Here is a 24572-nt window from a genome sequence, read left to right on the forward strand (position 1 = left end):
AAGATTCCAGGGTTAGTATCTGAGCTATACGTAAACTCCCTGTGGCTAAATCAAACCCTTACATTTTCTTTGCAATACATTTTCCTCCATATAACTCTACATAGAGGAATCACAGGATTAAGAAGAAGTCCTTCTATGAAAGCCATTACACATATGTACACTCACATGTTTGCATGCACAAAATTACAGTATGTCAGGTCAGAAAAAGCTTATTAACATAAAATGGAGTTGGTCAATGAGTAAAAAAATAGGCTGATAGGAGGAATAAGATCTAGTATTCAGGAGCACAATAATTTATTTTCTTTTGTATGTTAAAATAACTGAAAGAGTGGAATTGGAATGTTTCTATCACAAAGAAATGATAAATGCTTGAGGCAATGGGTATCTTGATTACCTTATTTGATCATTACATATTGCACACTTTTATCAAAATATCACATGTACCTTATAAGTATGCACAACTATTCGTTATCCATAAAAATTAAAAATTAAAAAATCCATAAAATGGTTTAAGGATTCAGCAGTGCTGATCTTTCGTAAATTATTTTTCTAATTTTGGAAAGAAAGCACAAAATCTTTGAATTCACAGTTGCTTAAAGACTGAGGTTAACTTGCCAGCGGCAGGCTTGAGAGATGAGAGAGCTAACGTCAGGGGATAGATGGTTTCTTGTACAAATAACACCCCCTTATGTATTGTTCTCCACCACCCCCGCCCAGAAAGCTACTCGACCTATGAAACAAATCACATCATGAGCACAGATAACCCCAGGCTTCAGGTCTGTAATCTGACTGTGGCCATCGGCAACCAGAAATGAGTTTCTTTCTAATCAGCCTTCCATCAGTCTCCAGTCATTCATATAAAGGAGCCCGGGGATGGGAGGATTCTCATTGCTCTTCAGCACCAGTGTTCTGGACAGCGCCCCAAGCAGGCAGCTGATCGCACGCCCCTTCCTCTCAATCTCCGCCAGCGCTGCTACTGCCCCTCTAGTCCCCCCTGCTGCAGAGAAAGAATATTACACTGGGATCCATGCAGCCAGCAATGATGATGTTTTCCAGTAAATACTGGGCAAGGAGAGGGTTTTCCCTGGATTCAGCAGTGCCCGAAGAGCATCAGCTACTCGGCAACTTAACAGTGAGTACTACGTACCTGGCACTATGGAGAAGTATTTTCTAGGGCAGTGACCATCTTCTCCTCACCATATGAATCCCTCTTGTAGTGTAAGTAAGCACGCACACCTCAACTTTCTCCTTCTTTATAAACTCTCTACCCTGCTTTCCTCCTGTCTGCCTTCAGTCTTCCTCTTCTCTCCGTAAGCAAAGCGAGTGTGCCAATCACTGCGTGCTAAACTTTTTTTCCGCAAAGTTTATAAGTACGGAGTTAAGAAGTTCCTGAACATTAAGAATCAGAGATTGTATGAATCAATGTCTTAAATCTACAACCAAAAAAAAAAAAAAAAAAAGAGTGTGAAGAATTTTGAAAAGCCATTTATTATTAGGAGGAGGAGTAAGGAGAACAAATTAAATAAATTTCCACGGTTTTCAGAAGATCATTGTGTCTCCTACACCCCCTTCAGTTTACAAAGCCTGGTCTTTAAACATAGAACTATTATTTTCTGTTCTTAGTTATGGGTGCAGGTTATTGGAATAAAAGAAAGATTGAATTCCTTTCAAAAGTTTTTCTGTGTTCCACATTGCTCAATTTTTTCAGTTTACTTGATGGAATAATACAAGCAATACATCACTTGCTATGGTATTTAAGGGAGTTTTATGTTTATAATATCTACAGAATAAAAAAAGCAGTATTTGCAGGATTTTAGATCCTGCTTTGAGGTAATAGTGATGGGATTTAACAAAAACCATGAAATAAAAATGTGTCCAGGTCCTAGTCATTAAAAATATTAAATGGTATTTTATTACTGTACTACCAGAGTTTATCAACCAAATCCAATTCAGTCTGTATCATAGAATAATCTGTTTTAATATTGTAGTTCCAAATATGTGCCAGAGGGCTGCATTGTACTGACATATTATTACTGATAAAAATGTTGAAAAGTAAACGTGGCAACTTCTGTAGAATTATTTAAATCAATTTGCAAAAATAAGGCCAAAGCGTAAATAGATTTTCTAACATTTAAATATAATGAATATTTGGATGAGATATTACAATGAAGAATTTTGAAGTCATAATTAACTGCTAGAAGGAAAACAAAGAAAGCTTAGGGTAATGCTAATGTATGACCCTTTTATATAAAAAATGCTACTTATATATGCGAGATCTGTGTGTTATGTGGTGAGGAGGAGGCAGATGTTAAGAACACTGAGACATTTGAGCTTTTAATGACTAAACATACTGTCAAATGTCAATGTCTGCATAAACTTCTTCCCTCCCTCAAGTCATAAATAATAAAATCTCCATCTCTATTACATATAATCTAGTGAGTAAGGCAATACTGATGTGTGAAAATAAAGCCAGTAGAGAAATCAGAAGAAGACAATGGCAGATAACTATTCACTGGGTCCCAAAGCAAACCTACATTTCTCAGTTTCATGAGGATGTAGCAGATTGGTATGATTGTATTAAATCACCATTTGCCAGGAGTTACTTCTTTGTCTGCCCAATGCTGTATTTGCATATAAAGAATATAAAACAGACCATCCTAATTTTGCATTGTCTGTCAAATGAAAGTTCCCAGCTTGTTGTTTTTGTTTTGTTTCCTCCCATTCTATTCCTAAATAAAGTTTCCAGATTTTTATTCTGCATTTCTGGCAATGTGACCTGAGTTACTGGAATCTGTCATTTTTTTCTTTAGCCAGCAGGACTAATAGACATTACTTCCTCAGGCAATATAAAATCTTAAGTGGCGAATGAAGTGTTAATCTTTTTCAGTTTCTCAGATTTTACTGTTTGCTCCTAATAATTAGCTTGCCAGGTTTCTTTCTTCCTTTCTTCTTTTTTCATTTTATTTGTGACTGAATTTTAATAGTCACTTTTCAAGCATTGTCTTCTGACACAGATGGCCTTAGAGTTATACACTTGTCTGTGTTAAACTTTTGCAGGCAGATTCACATGGACACTGTGGATCTAACTGAAGAAAGTAAAATTACTCATTAATTTCTGGGCATGTGCTGACATATTTCAGAACGAAATAAATATTTTGTTTTTAAAATTTAATTGAAACTAAAATTATTGTCAAAAATATGTTTGATCTTATTTTTATTATGGTTAGTAATTAATATAGTTTCCATATGATTCAATGACGCTAAGAGATCAAACTTTGTGCTGTAAAATAATTCTAGAAAGGCAGGAATTGTTCATATATGATACTTCAGGCTTTATGACAGTCAGGTTTTTGTTGCTATTAAAGCGAAGCAAATCTGATCCCCTTTTAATTTCAACCACTAGATGATGTCTTAGACCACTGGAAAATAGTCTCTCAGCGTAAATTAAACCAATATTTATGATTGAAAGTTATGAGTGACATGGCAACTTCACCTTAAGTTTGTATGATTGGTGGAGCTTCCAACTTATGAATGAAATGTGTGGGAAAAATCTAATTACAGAGGATTCTGGAACCCTAACTAACGTTTCATTTTATTATGCTTCGACATTCCTGAAGCTAAATAAAGCTAACTCTGGCAAAAATGACGACAAAGGCAACAAGGGAAGCAGCAAAAATGAAACTGCTACCGAAAGTGGCAAGACAGCAGTTGTTTTCTCCTTGAAAAATGAAGTCGGTGGATTGGTGAAAGCACTGAGGCTCTTTCAGGTGAATGTAAAATATCATTACATCATTTTAAAAGTGACTGTGTGCCTGGTTACAAACCTGTTATCTGCTCTGAAACATTTCTGAATCAATTTCTGGATAATGTGGTGAAAGTTTCGAAGGAACCAAACTTCAAGAGGCTTTAAAAGGGGGGTCTGTCTGTCAAGCAATGAAATAAGCAGAATTGTATAAGCTGTGGCTTATTAATGCAGTTAGCTTGTTAGGAACTCTGAAGACTATTGCCAGGTTAGGAGGTCAGTACTTCAAAAATGTGAGCTTCCCACCTGAAAATGAAAACACAAGAGGAGCCAAACAGGGTATCTTAAGTAGCAAGAGCCTGCAGCTTGATTTGATTTGTTCACATTTGAACTTACACATGTCCTAGGAGCATGTTTATTACGAAAAAAGTGAGATACATGAGTATAGGCACTCGGTATTCCCCTAAGCCTCATTGTTTATGTGTCTTTATGTATCTTTTTGTGAAGATGAGTCACTCTCCTTATATTATACATTGTGGGGCTAGCTCTTCCCTTATCTTATAGAAATGTCGTAGCATCTTCTCAGGCCCAAATCTGTAGTTTGAACCCTCAAGAAAGATTCTGGTTAGGGGTGAGGCTGGAAGAAAAGCTGTGTTCTTGCCAGCATGTACCTAACGGTTTCTCTACCCTTCAGCAAACACCCTCCCTTACAAAATGCATTTTGTTTGGGGGCAGTGGCTGTTGATGAGAGCTGTAAGATAAGGAGCCTAGCTCTGCATGATGCCTTGGGCTGCTAGTGCGGTAGAAAGATAGCTGGAATTGCAGTCAGGGGATTCAGACCTGTGTTCTCCTGGTTTGGCTAAACACTAGCTGCTTTCTAGGTTCAATTTCTTTATTTGTAAATTTGCAATAATAATTCCTACCTAACAGGATTGCTGGGATGACATAATATGAGTGAAAGTGCTTTGTAAAGTGTATAACTATGAGGCATTATTATGATGCCTCTATGATGATCATAGCAGGGGAATTAGCAGCCTGATTTGGCAAATCATTTCTTGTTCTCTTTTGACCTTGAAGAAAGGATCAGGCACCATAAACAGTGGTAATGGAAATCTGAGGAAATATTTTACAGATAATTATGTCATCCAAGCATGTGTCCATACAGTGCCAAAGGCAGGCCAATTCAATTAGACAGCTGGGTGCAGTGGATAAATTCCTGGAGAAGGAGTTAGGAGCCCTGAGTTTTCACTCTGCCATCAGCTAGTCACCGGACCTTAGCTAAACCATTTAACCCATCTGGACCTCAGTTCCCCTAAAAATATCTACTCTGCTTCAACCAAAAGTCATTAAAAGCCTAACGTGACACAATGTATGTGAAGTCTCTTGGACCTTGAACTTAATCTTAATGTTATTATCAGCCAGTTGAGAAAATATGACATTATTGTAAAGGTTAATAAAAACAGAAATAGAACATTTAGTTTCCTAGTCACAAGACTAGTTTTTTTTTTTTTTTTTTTTTTTTTTTTAAGACTAGTTTCTTTATATAGGAGAGGGTGCTGTTTGATTTGATACTATTCTGGCACTGGAAACTACGTATCCTGCTCTTATGCTGAAAATTCTGAGATTGTCTAGGATTGTATCAGGAATTGTGCTGGTAATCACAGTGTATCATCTGGAGTGAGAAAATGTCTGCTTATTTGGAGGTGGGTTGGGATGAAAAGAACAGAGTCTTCAATTAACTTAGAGGAAATGAAGAACACATCACTGGGGGAAATTCTAACCTGATTTTTAAATATTAAATCACTGTCCTTATCTCTGAGATCCATCATAGAGTGATAGTTGCAGCAACACATCCTTGGTTGAAGCTAGTTTGAAGATTGTCAAAAGAGAACAATTATTAAGTGATCCCATTTAGGGGTTATTATCATTATTTTTTACCTTTTCTTCACCCTCTGTGCAATTGCCTAAGTTGTTTGTTTTCCTTTTGCCTTCAGAGATCCTCTCTTGACTACTTATCTTGCTCCTATTTCTTTTTCTACCATATGGATTACAGTTTGGCTAGTGTTTCCCAAGCCTCAGTCATTTTCATGCCACCTCCCCCATTTCTGCTTGCCATTTGTACTGTTTACTTATAAAAAGATTATAAAAGGTTATTTCTAAAAGGCTATTTTAAAACTCTGTTTATTTTAAAAGAAAACTTTATATTAGGGGTTTGAGTTTTAGTTATGTTTTTCGGAAACATATAAATATGGATTATTACATGATAATGTAATAAATAATTTTTTCCCCAAATAATAATGTGCCACCTATGGGATGTGTACCACTCTCTGGGAAATGATGATGTTCATTTTATAGGGCCAGTTTATATTTTAAATGCCCCTTCTGTTTTATATGAGGCAGGACAACCTATACACAGAAGTATGAATATATAGATTTTTTATTAACAGAAATAATGGTTGGAAATATTTCCAAGTTTTATTCAAAGAACAAAGAGATTGTCTCTTCCTCTTGCATGGGTACTTGGCACCTTGCTTAAGACGTGAACAAGAAAAGCTGATGGCATTCCTTTTATTGTCCCCCGAAGGTGATTTTGAGATGGTCATGTTTCCACAGGAAAAACGCGTCCACATGGTTCATATTGAATCCAGGAAATCTCGGCGAAGGAGCTCTGAGGTTGAAATCTTTGTGGACTGTGAGTGTGGGAAAACAGAATTCAATGAGCTCATTCAGTTGCTGAAATTTCAAACCACTATTGTGACGCTGAATCCTCCAGAGAATATTTGGACAGAGGAAGAAGGCAAGGGTGGTCTTAGCTTGTTGGGTAATTTTGAAATCTGACAAATATTGCAAAGGGGAAAACACAATCTGTGAACTAATATTTTTGAACCTGCACTGTTTTCAACAGAGCTAGAAGATGTGCCCTGGTTCCCTCGGAAGATCTCTGAGTTAGACAAATGCTCTCACAGAGTTCTCATGTATGGTTCTGAGCTTGATGCCGACCACCCAGTAAGTGTCCAGTAAAATATATTTCTCACATGCTCTCTCAGCTCCACCCATGTGACAGGCAGTGTGCCATGTTCTGTGCTGCAATGCTTTATTATAGAACAATTTCTTATTTATTCCCCATAACTGAGAGCAGACTTCCAAATGATAAAGCTTCCCTGTACGCGTGTTGACTGGAAGCAGGTTAGAAGGATGGTATTTTCACGTAGCATTTATTTTTAAAAGGGTTGGATAGAGGAGGAGACTCTAAACCTTGGAGAATATTTCTGTGGAATTAGACAGCCTGAAATATACTTGCAGATGGTGACCCTTGGAAAAACGATGAGCTGAAATTGATCATGCCTCTGGGAAACTAGGGAGGACTAGGCATTATGGGGCTCAGTGAGAGAATAAAATTCTTCTTGCTATTTTCCTTGACTGGAGGTAGTTAGGAGTAGAGTAATGAAGTTGACTTCAGTCTCAATGGAAAGGCAGAGCGTTTTAGAATAAAGGCTATGATGGAAGACATATCTCTTCCCACATCTACCCTGAATCTATCTACCATCATTCTTTCCTCTACTCCAATAAAAATGACCATCTTTAAAGAAATATGATACTCGGGTAAGCATTTCCCATTATTCTCCCCTTCCCCCCTTTACATCAGTTTTTATTTAACACAGGAGACCTGGAACTTCTTTATGGCCAGAGTGAAGTACAGTTAATAGTGTGGGAGAAGTAAGCAATGCACCCATTCATTATAGGCATTTTTCCCTCCCCCAGTGCCCCTTGTCTAAAAATGGGCAGATAAAAGAGTAAAACCCAAGCAGATCACTAATGCTTACAGGACGTCTCTGTGGTCTGCAGGTAATATTTACAGACATTCTTTGCTGTTTAAACTGAGGAAATATGGGGGTTTGACAGTGTGGCTCTACTCTGCACAGTGGCTCTCTAAGTGCGACCCCAACATCAGCAGTGTCAGTATCATGTGGGAATTTGTTTTAACAAGTCCACCCTTAAGTTTGAGAACCTCTGTTTTAAAGGAAACTATGACAACTTTAACACTAGGGAAATTTTCAATTAAACCAGTCATTTGACATAACATACCAACTCAGACCAATTCAAATATACCATTCAAACAAATGGTCAAACAGACCCAATTCAACTGCATTATTTTCAAAAATTCTCTCAAAGAAACAGTGTGTTATATTTGCTAATATAGCCTAAAATTTCAGAATATGTTCCAGTAATTCACATGTAAGGCTTCTGAACATTAGAAAAACATTAAAAATGGCTTTAATAATCACCCATTGTTATCTTTCCCCTCTCTCAACTTCCAGAAGGCATCAGAATTAGCACAGGAACCTGACTTAGCAGCTAAGCAGTACCCGGGCTGCACAGACACCAGCTGTTAACTTACAGAATGACCTTGGCCAAGTCCCTTTACCTCTGCACCTCAAGTTCTTTATGTAAAAAGTGGAAATAAACTTGTTATTGACCTCAAAGGGGTGTTTGAAAAGCCTAGTTAATAAAACAACTGGAAAGCATTTGGCAAGAGTAAATGCTTAATTCCAGAAATAGAAATGCTGTATTAAATCATCCAGATCAATGCCTGGATGGTAAAGGATTTTTTGATAACCTCCTATTTCCAAATGCTCCCCTTAGTCTAGTTTGAAAATTACTCAACCTGGAGAAAGGAGTTCAGCCATTTTAATGGAACAACCGTAGGAACCACTGACCGTGCTGAGAATAAATTTATTCCAATACCCAGCATAAATTTTCCTGTGCTTAATTTTATTCCATTACTCCTAATTATACCCACCTTATGATACCTTCTCTTATTTTCTGTGCAGTCACTAGAAATAATTGCAAGTACTTAGCAATCCCCTCTCTTGTCATTTTTTAAACCACATATATTTCTTTTATAAGCACACCAAATGTTCATTATACAGAATGTAATATTGGCAAATTGGTGTTTTCGTAAGTTGTTTGATGAGGATGGAAAAATTGTCTAAGCACTTTTTATGCCTGGGAATAATCCCAGCCCTGAGACAAACACAGGGACCCTTGTGATAGGGTACTTCAGAAGAGGCTTGGAATATAAGAGTAAGGTTGCTGAGGCTCCCTAGAAAGGGTTAAATATCTAGGTCAGTGTCTTTCAAACTTCAAGGGGCAAACAAATCACCTTTGAGATCATTTTTTTTTTTAATTATACTTTAAGTTCTAGGGTACATGTGCACAACATGCAGGTTTGTTACATATGTACACTTGTGCCAAGTTGGTGTGCTGCACCCATCAACTTGTCAGCACCCATCAACTCGTCATTTACATCAGGTATAACTCCCAATGCCATCCCTCCCCCGTCCTCCCTCCCCATAATAGACCCCGGTGTGTGATGTTCGCCTTCCCCAGTCCAAGTGATCTCATTGTTCAATTTCCACCTATGAGTGAGAACATGTGGTGTTTGGTTTTCTGTTCTTGCAATAGTTTGCTGAGAATGATGGTTTCCAGCTGCATCCATGTCCCTACAAAGGACAAAAACTCATCCTTTTTTATGGCTGCATACTATTCCATGGTGTATATGTGCCACATTTTCTTAATCCAGTCTGTCACTGATGGACATTTGGGTTTATTCCAAGTCTTTGGTATTGTGAATAGTGCCGCAATAAACATACATGCACATGTGTCTTTATAGCAGCATGACTTATAATCCTTTGGGTATATCCCCAGTAATGGGATGGCTGGGTCATATGGTATTTCTAGTTCTAGATCCTTGAGGAATCGCCATACTGTTTTCCACAAGGGTTGAACTAGTTTACAATCCCACCAACAGTGTAAAAGTGTTCCTATTTCTCCACATCCTCTCCAGCACCTGTTGTTTCTTGACTTTTTAATGATTGCCATTCTAACTGGTGTGAGATGGTATCTCATTGTGGTTTAGATTTGCATTTCTCTGATGGCCAGTGATGACGAGCATTTTTTCATGTGTCTGTTGGCTGTATGCATGTCTTCTTTTGAGAAATGTCTGTTCATATCCTTTGCCCACTTTTTGATGGGGTTGTTTGTTTTTTTCTTGTAAATTTGTTTGAGTTCTTTGTAGGTTCTGGATATTAGCCCTTTGTCAGATGAGTAGATTGCAAAAATTTTTTCCCGAGATCATTTTAAAATCAGACAATGATTCTGTAGGGCCTGGGATTCTGTATTTCTGGTGATCTCCCAGATAAGGCTTGCACCAGAGAGCCTGGGGACCACATTTTGAGGAGCCAGCATCTAGACTGGGAAGGTCTTTTGAAGTGGGGTTCAAGGTTCACTCATAAAGTGTTTGTTAAAAATACAATATCTTGATGCTCATCTGAAGCCTACTGAGTCAGAACTTTCAGGGATGGCCCAGGGATCTGCATTTAAAAGTATCTGCAGGAGACCTTGATGAGATCTAAAGTTTCAGAACTAATGTCTTAATTAATGTTCTAGCTCAGTGATTCTCATCCTTAGCTTTCCACTCAAATCACGTGTGGAGAATTAAAAAGTACTGATGCCAGGGCCTCTGGGAATGTGGCCAGGTTTGATGTTTTATTTAAAGCTCCCAGGTGATTCTAATATTCCGTGAAGGTTGACCTATTTGGGATAGCTACTTGAGTGTCAACAGAAATTTAGCTGAGCACTTTGGAGTTCAGGCTGGGTCTTCAATTTCCTTTGATTTAAATTGAGAGAGGGAGGGTGGGTACTCTCTGGATGCTAGGGTTGCCAGATTGAGCAAATAAGTATCTGGGATGCCCAGTTAAATTTGAGTTTCAGATAAGGAAGGAATAGTTTTAGGGTATAAGTATGTCCCATGCAATACTTGGAACATATTTATACTAAAAAGATTATTTGTTGTGTATCTGAAATTCAAATTTAACTGAGTGCCCTGTATTTTATCCAGTAACCCTATCCCTGGCTTCAGTTCAGAATGGATGGCCAAGGAATGCTGTTTCTCTGTCACTACTAGTGCAGCTAGCATCCCTGTTTTACTTTGCCAGTACATGGTTCAATCCAGGAAGTTTTGGATCGCCCACAACATTTGCGTAATCACTGCCACACTAAGCTAATGAGGCATGATGAGTAAATCACTCTCTTGCGTCCTTGGAAAAGGTGCAGGTGTTTGCAGAAGAGAGGCAGTTGAGATTCTTCAGGAGGCCCAGCAGATTATGATGCCGTTACCATGGTGTCCAGTCTGGCAGGAACCGGGGAACAGATGCTATGCTTTTCACAGGACGCTTTTCCTTCTGTCATGGCCTGTTTTCTTTTTGAATAATAAAGGTGCTTAGAATTCTTTGGTTTTACCATCTCAAGTAGTTTTACTAGTGAGTGTTGAAACAAGTACTTTCTAGCATGACTGCATCTACCCTACACAGCAGGAGACCTTTTTTAAAGGGCACAGATCTATTTGTGAATGTGGTAACTATTTATTTTATTATTATTATTATTATTATTATTTTTGCCAAATACCCAAAATTCAAGGATAGTGGTAACTATTTTGTAAAAAGTTTTATATAGACATTTTAGGACTTCACAAGCCTGTCTATGAACCCCAGTTTAAAAACTCCCAATTCACAGTAAAAGAAAGTGCTAGTTTCTTGGACAGAGGATACTTCATTTCTACATGGTGTAAAGGTGGTCTCAGGTCATCTTCTCTCTCCTCCTCTTAGTAACTCTCTTGTCATTCCTGAAAGAAAGGTTGATGACAATGGAAGTTCTTCATTTCTGTCCAGCAGATAGCCCTGTGAAGATTTCTAGCCTCGAGGCCAGTTTTCTTCAGCCAGGCAAGCGAGGGGCAATTTGCTAATGAGTTTGAGGCTCCTCTTGGGCAGCCCATCTTGCAGAACTGTCTTAGGTTCAGCAGAGGTAGTCTAGGCCTTTGTGGGCCTCACCCTGTTCTTTCACTCTCCAATAGCATGATCCCAGTGGCTTGTCTCCTTGCCTGGCCTCCATTCTTAGGAAGCCATTGCTTTCTGGTTATCCTTCCAGGTTGCAGGGCTGTAGAGGTAGGAGTCAAATTGCAACAATTCCTTCTGAGCTTCCAACAGCTGGAAGAAACAACCCTGGAAAGAATTGTCTGAAAGTGCTTAAAGGAAAGGAAAATGGAAAGTCTGTTGACAAGAGGAGAGATTTTTGAGTAAACCAAGAAGTCCTCTCTGAAGGATTTCACTTGACTGAAAAATGACAGACATAATGTTTAATTTCCCAAGTGGATGATGATGGATAAAAATCTTGAAGTTGGCTAAGACTAACTAGAATTGTAAGAAGTCAGAGTGGAATGGTGCTAGGCTGCTATTCTGTGCATGAATTCCCTAAAATCGATTTTGCATTATGTGGCCGTAGTCATAAAATAAAGCAAAACCTCTTTAATTCATGCTGATTTGGGAATGTGTTGATTATTCTAAATGATAGGATTTATAATAAATGTCACATTTATTAGTTATTTATACAAAGCAATTAAAATTAGGTGAAGTTACTGAATAATCATGTTAAAGGGATCTGCTTTAAGGAATAGGATAGGATTAATTTGTGATTAAGATCAATTACATGCAAATGATGTTTGAAAACCTAAAGGTGTTGTTCACAATATCAACTTGCTCAACTAAGTCATTCTGCTTACTTAGTGGAAAGGTAAACTTTAGCCTGAATTGCCACACATCCTAAATTAGCACAGCCCCAATTTAATGAGGTTTTACTGTAAGCACAATTTGTTTCTGTCTGTGTCATCAAGATGGCCATCCTAGGATAAGATTTACATATGAATTGAACACTGAATACACACCACAGTGATTTTCTTTTAGGTCTTCTGCAGCTAATTTTCAGCACTTTGTTAAATAGCTTAATCTCTTTTGTGTTTAAGGGATTTAAGGACAATGCCTATCGACAGAGAAGAAAGTATTTTGTGGATGTGGCCATGGGTTATAAATAGTAAGTACCTGTATAACTCTTTCTTGTCACTGGCTAGTTAGGAAAAACACATGCTGTGTTAAACAAACCTGTCATCTCTTCACTTTAACTTTTGCAGAAGGCAGGCGTGAACCATTTTAAACACTCACCAACTCTGTAGGCTCTAAATGCCAACATTGATGTTTGACATCTGGGTATAATTGTAAAATAATGAGACCTGCGGGCCACATGCCAAGAGCTACATTTACACCATTGTGTTCCCAGCTCCACCAAGACAAAGACCATTTCTGTGCACTCTGCAGGTCTCAGAAACTGTGTTTTCATTTTAATTTTACTTTGGCCTTGACTTTTCAGTAACTCTCTTCAATCTCCTGCTTCCCCAATGAAAGTAGAGGATTCAGCAAGAATGGTGAAAGGGCTCATTTAAGGAGCCGTAATAGAAAAGACATGTGTTTGCTTTACATGGAGAGGAAAATTTCCTGTAAACTGCAGGGGTTATGGATGGAAGAGGAGGACCTCACTTTTCGGGGTGAGGACTGTGCATAGTACATGATGCTATGTGGTAGTGACAGGATGTGTTTGCGATGTTGTATGTTGACTGTAGGCCACGTTTAGAAAAATGCAGTGGTGGTTAGGCCTGTGTTTGTTCTACTCACGCTAGTATAACTCATAGATCATCACAAGGCTCTCTTTCCTCTGTCTGGTATGTGATCAGCTACAGGAAACTTGTCATCAGAACAAAATGTAAATCCATACCTCGTAAGGGAAAGATTCGTCCTACCCCAATTGAGAGTAGGTGTGAAACTTACTGTCCTGAGAGGCAAATGTGTCATTGGTGAAAGTTTAGGACATTATGTACATTATAGAGGGTCTCAGTATGGGCTTTTTTTATAAAAAGGAATTTGACACACAGGTGCTTAAGACAGATGAGAAGATTCTTCATCCCACCTCTCATTGGGCATCCCTAGCTTCCTTTGATGCTTAGGTGCTCTTCCCTTCATCCTCCCAAGTCCCAGGCATCCTTCCTCTTTTCTCTACCACATTTAGGAAAACCATATTCTTGAAAACCAGGACCACATGGCACATGCCCTTTCACATATGCCTATTCTCATCTCCTCTGTTCTAAGCACCTTCCTTGCCCTCTCTACTGTGACTTTCCATATCTTGCAATATCAGCATGCACTTGCCCTAGCCCAAGCCCAACCTCAGGCTCCCTTCTTACCCTCAGTACCACCACCCCTCTAGCCCCATCTCCCAGTGTTTCCTGATTAAATTGCCAAGAGAGGACTCGGACCAGCTGAGCTCACGTTTTCACCTCAGGCCCTGATAATGGTTGTGAGCCTTATGATTGGCTCCCCCTGGTCCACAGGCTTCTTCTGTGGAATCAGGTCATGACTGTATAGGTGGATCCTTAGAGGGGGTATGGGCAGGGCAGTTTCTTTGTAGCATGACCTGCCAGAACATGGTAGAAGCTCAATGCCTGGCAGAGCCTTTTCCCTTAGATAAAGTAGATTGCTTTGTCACTCAGTCTGCCTCCAGAGTAGCTGGGACTATGGGTATGTGCAACCATGCCCAGCTAATTTTTTAAATTTACTTTTTGTATTTTTGACAGAGTTTTGCTGTGTTGCCCTGACTGTTCTCAAACTCCTGGGCTCAAGTGATCCTCCTGCCTGGGCCTCCCAAACTATTGGGATTATAGGTGTGAGCCACTGTGCTTGGCCAGAAATTGTATTTTATATGTGGATGCTATATGTTTCATATATGTGTGTGTGTATGTGTGTGTGTGTATAAAATGACATGATTTCGGCTGGATGCGGTGGCTCACGCCTGTAATCCCAGCATTTTGGGAGGCTGAGGCAGGCAAATCACCTGAGGTCAGGAGTTCCAGACCAGCCTGACCAACAGGGAGAAAACCTGTCTCTACTGAAAATACAAAATTAACCAGGCGTGGTGGCAATTGCCTGTAATCCCAGCTACTCGGGAGGCTGAGGCAGGAGAATCGCTTGAACCTGGGAGGCGGAGGTTGCAGTGAGCCAAGACTAAGAGACTAGCTCAAGTGTTACTTATTTCTTCTTGATAGAATTCAAAAGCTAAACAAAGGCAAGCTGATGTTGTGGTGATACAAGTAGAATATATGATGTTGTGGTGATACAAGTAGAATATATCTACAAGTAGATACAAGTAGAATATATGTGGTGATACAAGTAGAATATGATACAAGTAGAATACAAGTCAACTAGTTTCATGGAACTTTGATAATGAGGAGTCATTTGGTTTTAAAGAAAATATATTTATATGGAGAGGACAGAAAATGAGCATATAGTCAAAATGATGGAAAGCGAGGTTCTCAAAGGTTAACAAGATTTTGCATTTGCCACCTTTGCATAGCTAAAGAGTAAAATGAAGGTGTGATATCTGTAGGGAAAAAAAATAGAAAATGGAGAAATTGATGGACATTTATATAATAGAGGGCTGGATGGAGCTGGGGCATTCCAGGATCTGGACCCAGTTTAGAGGGTTTGGGAGTGCTAAGGTTCAAGGGGCTTGACTCTTGGTAACTGAATGTTCAGGAGGCCAAGAGAGCCAGGAAATGGCCAATTCATCATTTTATAGTGAGAAACAACCCTCAAAGGACTCACAAAACCATCCTTATAGTCATGATAGCAGAGGAGGCTGGACTATAACCTTAGGCTACTTGGTGGATACAGAGTCAAAGCAAAGGATATTTACCTAACAGAGTTTAGAATCCAGGGCATTATAGCCCTCTCCCCTGGATGGTGCTGAGACCAAACTGACTAGACAGGATAACAGCAGGCTTAAAAACTGGGGCATTGGACTCCGACAGTCTCAGCTTGTATGCACTCCACTGCTCCGAGCTGAGTGTGCAACCTCATTGTGCCATGGCTGTTTCATCTGGGAAGTGTGCCCAACAATAGGACCCATTTCACAGGGTTGTAGTAAGGACTAAAACAGAGAATGCATGTGCTGTACCTCACACAGAACCCAACACATGACCAATGATTGTAAATGTCACTTACATTATTAACACATCTCCCCCAACCTTTTCCACAGGCTGTCTTCCATTTCCAGTGGACCTACTGTTTTCTTCTTTAGGGATGTTAATACCATTGTTTATGTGCCATTTTATCAAATAGTGTAGCTCAAAACATTCTTGGAAGAAACTGTTTAGTTTCCCATTGAAGGGCTGTTGCATATACAGAAGCATTTTGTGTTGATCTACATTCCTCTTTACAGAGAGATTTCATAAAAAGCAGTCATATTCCTCCCCACTCCCTTTTTTTTTTCTGCACATGGGAAGCTGCCAAAATACTAATAACAGATTGCCAGTACTTCTTGTGAGTGGATGGACCAAGGAAGGTGCCTACCAAAGGTAGTTGAATCAGGAAAGCACGAACCCAGGACTTGTGGGAAGTAGAGCCAAGGATCATTCCTTAATGCCCTGTGTGCCGTCATTGCTAAGGTTTCTCTGAGTGTGAGTTTGAGGATGGATAAGAGAGAGACAGTCCTGTGTGTCACTTGTGGGCTCATGTGCCTGCTGTGGTGCTGGCGGGGGTGGGGCACAGACACTGACAAATTCCACGTGGGCCTTCGCAGTTGTGTCCAGGCTGCCGTGTAGCAGGTAAGGTTTCCCTTCAGTTTACAGGAGACAGGGATGCAGTTTCTAATTGAAATAGGTCTTTTTCTAGTGCTGATGGTTTTCTGAGTACATGAAGGAGAATGATGTGAATACCATAATCACTTCAAATAATCTCATTTAAGTGTGCAACAACCTGATTTTCCAAACTGACGTTTAGAACCACTTTGTCCAAGGAATGGATCATTTGAGGTTGGGGTTGTTTTGAAAAATCCGGCATAGGCGGTCCTCACAAATATAGTTTGGTGATAAAATTAGGGACCATGCTGATGGGGAGAACAATTCGATTCCCTTCCCTGCTGATCATTAGTTAAGACTTTCTGGACAATGAGAAGAAGTCAAACATGTGGTCAGAAATGCAGAGAAAGATGGAGTATGGATATTTTGGGGTTGTAATAGGGGTTGGCAGGATGTAGTTTGAGGTGTCTAAAGGTAAGGAGAAGGGAAAGAAATGAAATACAGAATAATATATATTGAAACCACAGCCAAGAAGCCCTCTGGGGGATTCGTGTTGAATACTATATTTTCTGTGATATTCTTGAAAGGATAAAGCAGGGGGGAAGAATAAACACAAGCAGAGAAAAATGAAAAAATTCCACTCTATGATGAAAAAACAGCAGGCTCAAAGTCTGTATTACCATGAGCCCGAAAGAGGAGAGGGAGCGGGAAAGCGCCGGCATGCTGAGAACTGTCAATAGATGCCACTCAGGCGAGCTTCTGATTGACAGTGCTGCCGAGAAACATGATTGATTACCCAGAGGCCCACAGCCGCCTGCAGACATGAGTGTGGGAAGGCCTAATTGCCTCACCAATAATAGCACAGGAAACATTCATTAGTGCAAATATCATTCTTCATAGAAGATCTGAGAATGAACACCCTGGATTGAGAGGACACTGTTTCTGAAATCATCTGTGAGAGAATGTCTAACACACAGATCACGCCTCTCCTCCCCCGCCCAAATAAAATAAATTCTAGTATAAACAGGAAAAAAGTACTCCATGATTAGATAATGTGATGTGCATATAGACTTGCAGTTCAGAGGAAATGGAAGTGCGTGGGGGGCAGATGGCATGTGAAGGAAGAGGAAATTGTGACTGCGATGTTGTAGCTGTTAGGTTTGTCTGAAACTGTCCAGTTTTCTGTCTTTGGTGCCTTCATATTTGAACCTTAGCATTAACTTTGCTGCATTTCTGTGGACTTCACAATTACTATATTGTTGGGGGAAAAATCAATGATACATTTTTTCAGTTGACTGGAATTAAACACATTTTTCTTTTGGGGGCTGTTACAATGATTATTCCTCAACGATATACATGCATATTTAATTTAATTATATTTTTCGTGGGGATGGTGGTAGTTATTTCAATCCATCTTATTCTTTTGGAAAGAGGCCCTGAGCTCTAGCTTTAATTATGCCACTCTTGTTTGCTTAAATTGATTTTGAATATTATTGTGATTGTGTTTTATTATGAATGTACTTACTCCTGGTTGAAAGTAAGGTAGCACATGAACCTCATGTTCTTCTCACGGGGCTGCTTCCTCTTTGATTTATGTATTTTTATCCATGGAATCTGAAATGTAAATAGACAACTACAACTGTCAATAGGTAAGGTAAACAAGAGAGTTTCAGCATGTCAGAATTTCCAACTCTAACCTAGAGCCGGAAAATTCCTTAATTTGCCAAGAAAACTCATTTGATTTCGAATTCAGGGATTCAAATTATCCCTTAACATTGCTCAGCCTCAGTTTTTCTCCTCTGTAAAGTGGAGATTAAAATATCTCTTCTGCCTCTCCTGGGAGTTTGTTTAAAGGATTAAGTGAAGTAAGTGGGGCATTGCTATACAATGTACTTTATTATCCTTATTAAAACAAGAATCAAACACTCTAGACCAAAGGCATGGGGTTTACTCAGACCGCTGACAACATAAAGGCATTGGCTGTATTTCCTATTTTTCTTTAGATCCGAGAGGCAGCGTGTGAAGTTGTTAAGTGTCAGAAGTTGGAGCTGCACTGCCTGGGGTGAATCCCAGCTTTACCATTTACTAACTGAGTGACCTGGGCAAATTGTTTAAATCTTCTGTACCTCAGTTTCCTTATCTGTAAAATGGGGATAACTCTAGTACTACTTTATAGGATTGTTATGTGGATTACATGAGCGAATATAGTAACAAAACTTAGAACACTATACATGCTATACAAATATTTGATAATATTGTTATGTTCTCACTTCAAATGATCTCTTCTTTTTGTCTGTCCTCATGCTCCAAATCATTTTATTACCCTTTGGTTGCCAGCCATCTCCACTCCCCTTGGCCAAGGCTTTTGTGCAATCCTGACTTCTGTCTGATTTTTACACTATATTAGTTATTGCTACATAGAAAATAATCCCCAAATTTAGTACCTTAGAACAACAAACATTTATTATCTCACATAATTTCTGAGTGTCAAGAATTTGTGAACAGCCTAGCTGGAGGGTTCTAGATTAGGGAACTCTAATGTAGAACCCTAATCATAAAGCAAACTGTTGACCAGGGAAGCAATCATCCAAAGGCTTGACTGGGGCCGGAGGACCTGCTTCCAATATGGTTACTCACAGGGCTGTTTGCAGGAGGCCTCAGTTTTTAGCAACATGGCCTCTCTACCAGGCAGCCTGAATATCTTCAAGATATTGTAGCTGGCTTCTCCCAAATCACGTGATCCAAGAGAGAGAGCAAGGCAAAATCTATAATGCCTTTTATAACCTAGCATTGGAAGTGACACACCATCACTCTTGCTGTATCTGTTAATTTCATAGATCAACTGTGCCACATTGTGGGAAGGGAGACATTAAGAAACTTACTAAAGGTTACACAGCTGATCGTGCCACTTGCATAAAACACCAGGTATAGATGCTTCAAATTCCTTGGAAATAGAGCAGTAAATTGAAGAGTAGAACTGAAGCAAATATTTGTAGTTCTAGGGTCATTTCCTGGATGGCCAGAATAGTTTCTGAGTAAGGTCACTTTTAGAGGTTTCAAGAATGCCGCTGGTAGAATCTAAATGTCTGCTCAAAATTCCACACCCTTTTCTTTTTTGTTTTCTGAACAACAACAAAAAAAGTGGCTTTAGCAACTTCCACTTGACACAGGTGGTTTCATACACAAGCTGGAAATAACAGTGACAGAACTAAGTGACTTGCCATTTGTAAAAGTTATTCTCCTTACAGAATTCTCAGCATATTTGAAATGCACAATCCTTGTAAGTATTCAATATACTTAGAACTTTATGGACTCAGAACTCAAACCAACCCTGTGACACTGCAAAACCATGCTGTTTCTCGCAGGTTGTTGGGGACATCTGCCAGGGTCTGGCATGGCAGTAGCATGTTTCCATTCCATGTGCTGATTTTTCCCTCTCTCCCAGGCCCCATGCTCTTCTCCTCCTACCCAAAGCCTGACCCTCGTGAGACATAGAATGAATGGAAATAAACACAGCTGGGCTGGGGCTTGAAAATTAATTGCCAGGAATGTGTCACTCTGATTTTTACTAGCTGCTAGCCTATTTATTTCTTGATTTTTTTTGATTTATAAAATTGCACCCTTTGTGATTCATTTGCTCTGAGTGTAAGTACACAGCTAAACAGAGACCCTAAAACAAAACAGCTCCAAAAGAGAACTAGCATATTTGAAAAGTGCAATCACCAGCTCAGCAGGCACCTTCAATTTGGGTGAGCTTGTGAATATTCTACTCAGCTCCATCAGAGAGACAGAGAATTTTCTCCTGTTACATGCAGTGGTGGTGATGCTAACCTTCTCTTCTCATCAAAGCACAGAAGGGCATTTTCTTTTTTTACCCCTCCTCTTCCTGCTTATACCGCCAAGTACTACATGATGTCAAAACAAAGCCCTTTGGGACTGAGATTTGGTAACATACAGTGCATTTTAAGATATTTGAGTAGATACGTAAATATGGAATGGATGTGCCTTGGAATGAACATATTGGATTTCCAAGCCAGTATCTCACTTCTTAGGAGGTCTTCTCAGTTTCCTCTTTCACTAGATGACTCAGCCATAGGTCTGCAAAGAAAAAGAAAGAGATGGATGATCAGAGACCAATAAGAGTAGACTGCAGACTTGGAGTAGAGCTGTTTTGCTGCCCTGCCTCTCGCGCCCTAGTGCTCAGTACTGAGCGTACTGGGGTTTCTTCCGCTTGCAGGGAGCTGTGACAGTTTAGCTTTGTGTCTGAGCTAGGGGATTACTGCTGCTGAGTTTTTCCTAAGAGGCATTTGCAATTATTGCAACTTGCAGAAAAATAACTGGGGTGGCTCTACCTCTCCACCTTTCCAGAAATTTCAGTTGACCTTAGCATTTCTCATTTCATGAGAGAAGAGGCATGATTTATGGATCCTGCTTGGTTTCAGAATGTAGCTTAAAGGAATACATTACTAACAGGAGTTGTGAGTGCCACATTACCTATTTTTAGATAGGCGAATCTTAATTGGAAACATAACAAGTAGAAGGTAGAGGAAGAATGGAAGGGAAGGTTATGCTTTCTTAACAGGGAAAAAACTTAACTGGGGGGTTGCAAGTTTTTCTTATTAATGATGTTTTCCTCATCAATTTCATTGACAGATAGTCACCTTGATGAATTGTAGGCTCTACTGTGATGTGAAACCAAGCTTTAATTTTTTTCCTTTCTCTGCCCTTTTGAGAAGAGGCACCTTAGAAGGCAAATATGTTTTCTCCCTGACTGAGCTAATTTTATCCCATTCCATTATCTTCCATTGATTTGCTTTCCCAGGTTTTGAATGAAACTGAGATATATGTGGCTGTTTGGGTACTTTGTGACTCCTGCATAAACACCAGTTGTTGATGCTTTAATTTCTCTGAAATGAAGCGGTAAATTGAAAAGTAGAACAAAACCAAATATTTGTAGTATTGGGGTCATTTCCCAGATGAGTAGGATAGTTTCTGAGGAAGGTCATATTAGGGACTTTTAGAGTGCTTCTCTTGTAGAATTCAAATATCTTTCTCTGCCCAAGATGCCACGTCTTTTCTTTTTTAAAAAAATCTGCTTAGCAACTTCCATTTGACATAGGTGGTATCACACACAGGTTGAAAACAAGACCAATCGAATTAAGTGACTTGGGTTTTTATAAAGTTATCCTTCTCTTTACAGAAGTCTTAGCAGATTTGAAATGCACAGTTCTTATAAGGATTTAAAAGACTTCAGGCTTTATGGGATAATCATTTTCATGCCAAATGTTTCTCCCTACCTGAAGCGCAGCTCAAGAGCTGAAAGGAAGGGAGCCTGAGAGTTGCAAAGAAAGACAAAAGGGAAAATTGATTTGGAAAAGGTTTCTCCTTTTTGCTTTTTGGGCTTGGTGGGTTTTTTAAATGTGTGTGAATGCCTCAGTAGGATGCTGTCTGATTATAGTGTGGCTCCCACAGCTGTGGAAAACATTAACGCAGTATGGTCCTGTATCACTTACTGACAAGGACAACAGTTGCACCAAATTCTAATGTGTTTCACAGGGAAAGAGGTATGAGTATTTTTACTTTAAAATGATTTTCATGAACATGAAGGATTTGAATTACTTCTACAGGTCCTGCTTGAGAGGTGAATGGTTTACATGGAACAGTGCTGTTTTGTCATCTCCAGACCTGTTCCCAACCCTGCAGGGAAGTGATGAAATTTCATTCATTTTTATACACCTGGAGGAAGAGAATCAACCATATTGAGTACCTATTAGGCACTAGGCACCGGCCAGGATGTTTTACAGATGACCTCTCATTTGATCCTCACGATGTGAGAAGCCTTACTTCCCTGTTTTGAATGAGGAAACGGAGGCCAAACCTTGATGCTGGATCCGTATTGGGTACTCAGTACATTGTACTGATATGTATTGGTCAAGAGTGGAGACTCTAGAGCTAGCCTTCCTACCTCTGAGTCCGCACTATTCTACTTACTAGCTGTTTGATCTTGGACAGATTATTACATTTGTAAGCCTCAGTTTCTTCAACAGTTAAGTGAGGAGATGAATAGTCATTTACTGACTCTGTAAGATAAGCATTATATGACATAATCCCTGTAATGAACTATTATAGTGTTGTTATTGTTACAGTGAAATGGGTGGGTGAATAAATGAATGCCATTATTAATTTGCACAGGGCCATGAGCTGTAGGATAATCATGCTTCTTCATCTATCACTCTGAAAAAGATCAGGGCCTAGTAGTTAACTGTGTTCTGTCCCTTTCAAACAAGGTGCAAGATGTATCTGATTAAATCTGTAGCTCTTAGAGACTCTACCTCTGTGACTCTTCATTCTAGTGGCCCGAGACTGTTAGCTCCTATTGGCGACTGGGAATTTTAGCTCTTTTCTGTATCAAGTTCTTTGAGCTCAAGCTCCTTGTGTATGTTGAGCATGCACATATTGATGGATGTTAGATACATTGTTGTTGCTGTTGATATTTAATTTCATGATAGTTTTTGCAGATGAAAATCACTTCTCTAGAATATGAAGAGGGCTTTCTGCCAGGTGAGAAAATGGTGGGAAGCCCTATCCTGTGGTGCACAGGACAAATAAAAACAAATAATTTCTAGGAGTTAAATCTTTGTTCTCCCTGAGGCTCCCTAGGTGCAGTAGTTTATTTTCATTATGTCTCTTGTAAAGGCAGCACCAATATTAACAATGTGAACAAAGCAAACTAACGTTTTTGTTTGCTCCCATCTGAAAGTTCCTTAGGGCCCATAGACTCATTTACGAAAATTCATGTGCGCAAAACTCATTTGCAAAAGCAAATAAAATATGTGATCGCAAATGCTCTTTACCTGACTGGCCTAGGGGACTAACTGACAATGCGTTTATGCCTTTATATTTACTCTATGGCATGGCTTAGCAGTCATGGGGCTCCTAACCTCCTCTACAGAAGAGTCCCCGTCAAGCCACGTATGTCAGCTGACTTGACTGTGTTTTGAAATTTAGGCATACTTTAGATGGTTGTTAAGTTGCTGTACTGATTTGTGAGTTTTTGTTTGTAAAAAAATATTATTAAATCATTGTGCTCTGTGGCCTTGAAAATGCTTTTGAAGTTCATTCATTACAATGTCCAGCCAAGGAAACATCTCTGTATTTGGTTGAGTTTGGACTTTTCTCTCCCTTTGGGTTTACATATGCTGCTTTCTTTCCTGGTGAAAATTTTGGTTACAAGTATGACTGAGTGATGATGTCTAGACAAGGGTCAGGAAAACTGAATGGAGAAAATTAGCAAAAAGGAACCCTTGCATGTAAATTGTACATAGGAATAATTGGAAGTTACCAGAAAGTTTGTTAAAATCCTGAATCTTTGCTTTTTGCATAGTAATTGAAATATATGAGGCAAGACAAATACATATCTGCCAGACTCTAATGTATAACTACTTTTTCCCCAACATTTAAATTTGTGTTTTGCTTTAGGCCGATTGATTGATTTTCTCACTCAACAAATATTATTTTTTTGTTTTGTTTTGTTTTGAGATAGAGTCTCTGTCATCCAGGCTAAGCTGCAGTGGCATGATCTCAGCTCACTGCAACTTCTGCCTCCTGGGTTCAAGCGATTCTCCTGCCTCAGCCTCTCTGGTAACTGGAATTACAGGCACACGCCACCATGCCCAGTTAATTTTTGTATTTTTAGTAGAGACAGGGTTTCACCATGTTGGCCAGGCTGGTCTTGAACCCCTGACCTCAAGTGATCCACCTGCCTTGGCCTCCCAGAGTGTCGGGATTACAGATGTGAACCACCGTGCCTGGCCTGAACAGCTCTGCATTCCAGGCTCCACCCTGGGTAGCAGGGATACAAAAATGAACAAAGCAACAAAAATCTCTGCCTTCAAAAAGTGTGTATCCTAATAGGGAGACACATTTAGCAGAATAATATTTTGAATATTTTACTTTTTGCTTTTTTGCCTCTGGGCATTACTGATAATATTTTATCATAAATTTATTGAGTGTCCTTTATGGTCTGAATTCTGAAGTCTAATTTATCAAATGCAGGATTCCCAGACTTTTCTTACGAATTCTTGGAAGTCAGTAAATAAAAATTACATTTGTTTTCTGGTTAAGCCTTAATTAGAATTCATCATTAACTCCATTTAGTGTGTGTGTGTGTATATATATAATATATATGATTATTTTATATATTATACATATCATATATATAACCATATATATTATATATATACTAATACTATGTATTAGTGTATGTGTATATATATGTACTGCCCAAGAGACCACGTTTTCTTTTTTAAAGTA

General features: G+C 39.2%; 1 protein-coding gene across 1 annotated transcript in view; it reads left to right on the plus strand.

Annotated features, from left to right (window-relative positions):
• Positions 1-886: 886 nt before the first annotated feature.
• The window catches only part of TPH2 (tryptophan hydroxylase 2), a 92000-nt gene continuing 68314 nt past the window's right edge, over positions 887-24572 (plus strand). Inside the window, exons 1-5 of the mRNA XM_050749279.1 lie at positions 887-1132; positions 3618-3767; positions 6356-6539; positions 6648-6748; positions 12600-12667. Coding sequence (XP_050605236.1) covers positions 1028-1132; positions 3618-3767; positions 6356-6539; positions 6648-6748; positions 12600-12667 — 608 coding nt within the window. The 5' untranslated portion in view covers positions 887-1027. The remainder of the gene's footprint in view (positions 1133-3617; positions 3768-6355; positions 6540-6647; positions 6749-12599; positions 12668-24572) is intronic.

The sequence above is a fragment of the Macaca thibetana genome, chromosome 11 (assembly GCF_024542745.1).
Source record: "Macaca thibetana thibetana isolate TM-01 chromosome 11, ASM2454274v1, whole genome shotgun sequence".
NCBI lineage: Eukaryota > Metazoa > Chordata > Mammalia > Primates > Cercopithecidae > Macaca > Macaca thibetana.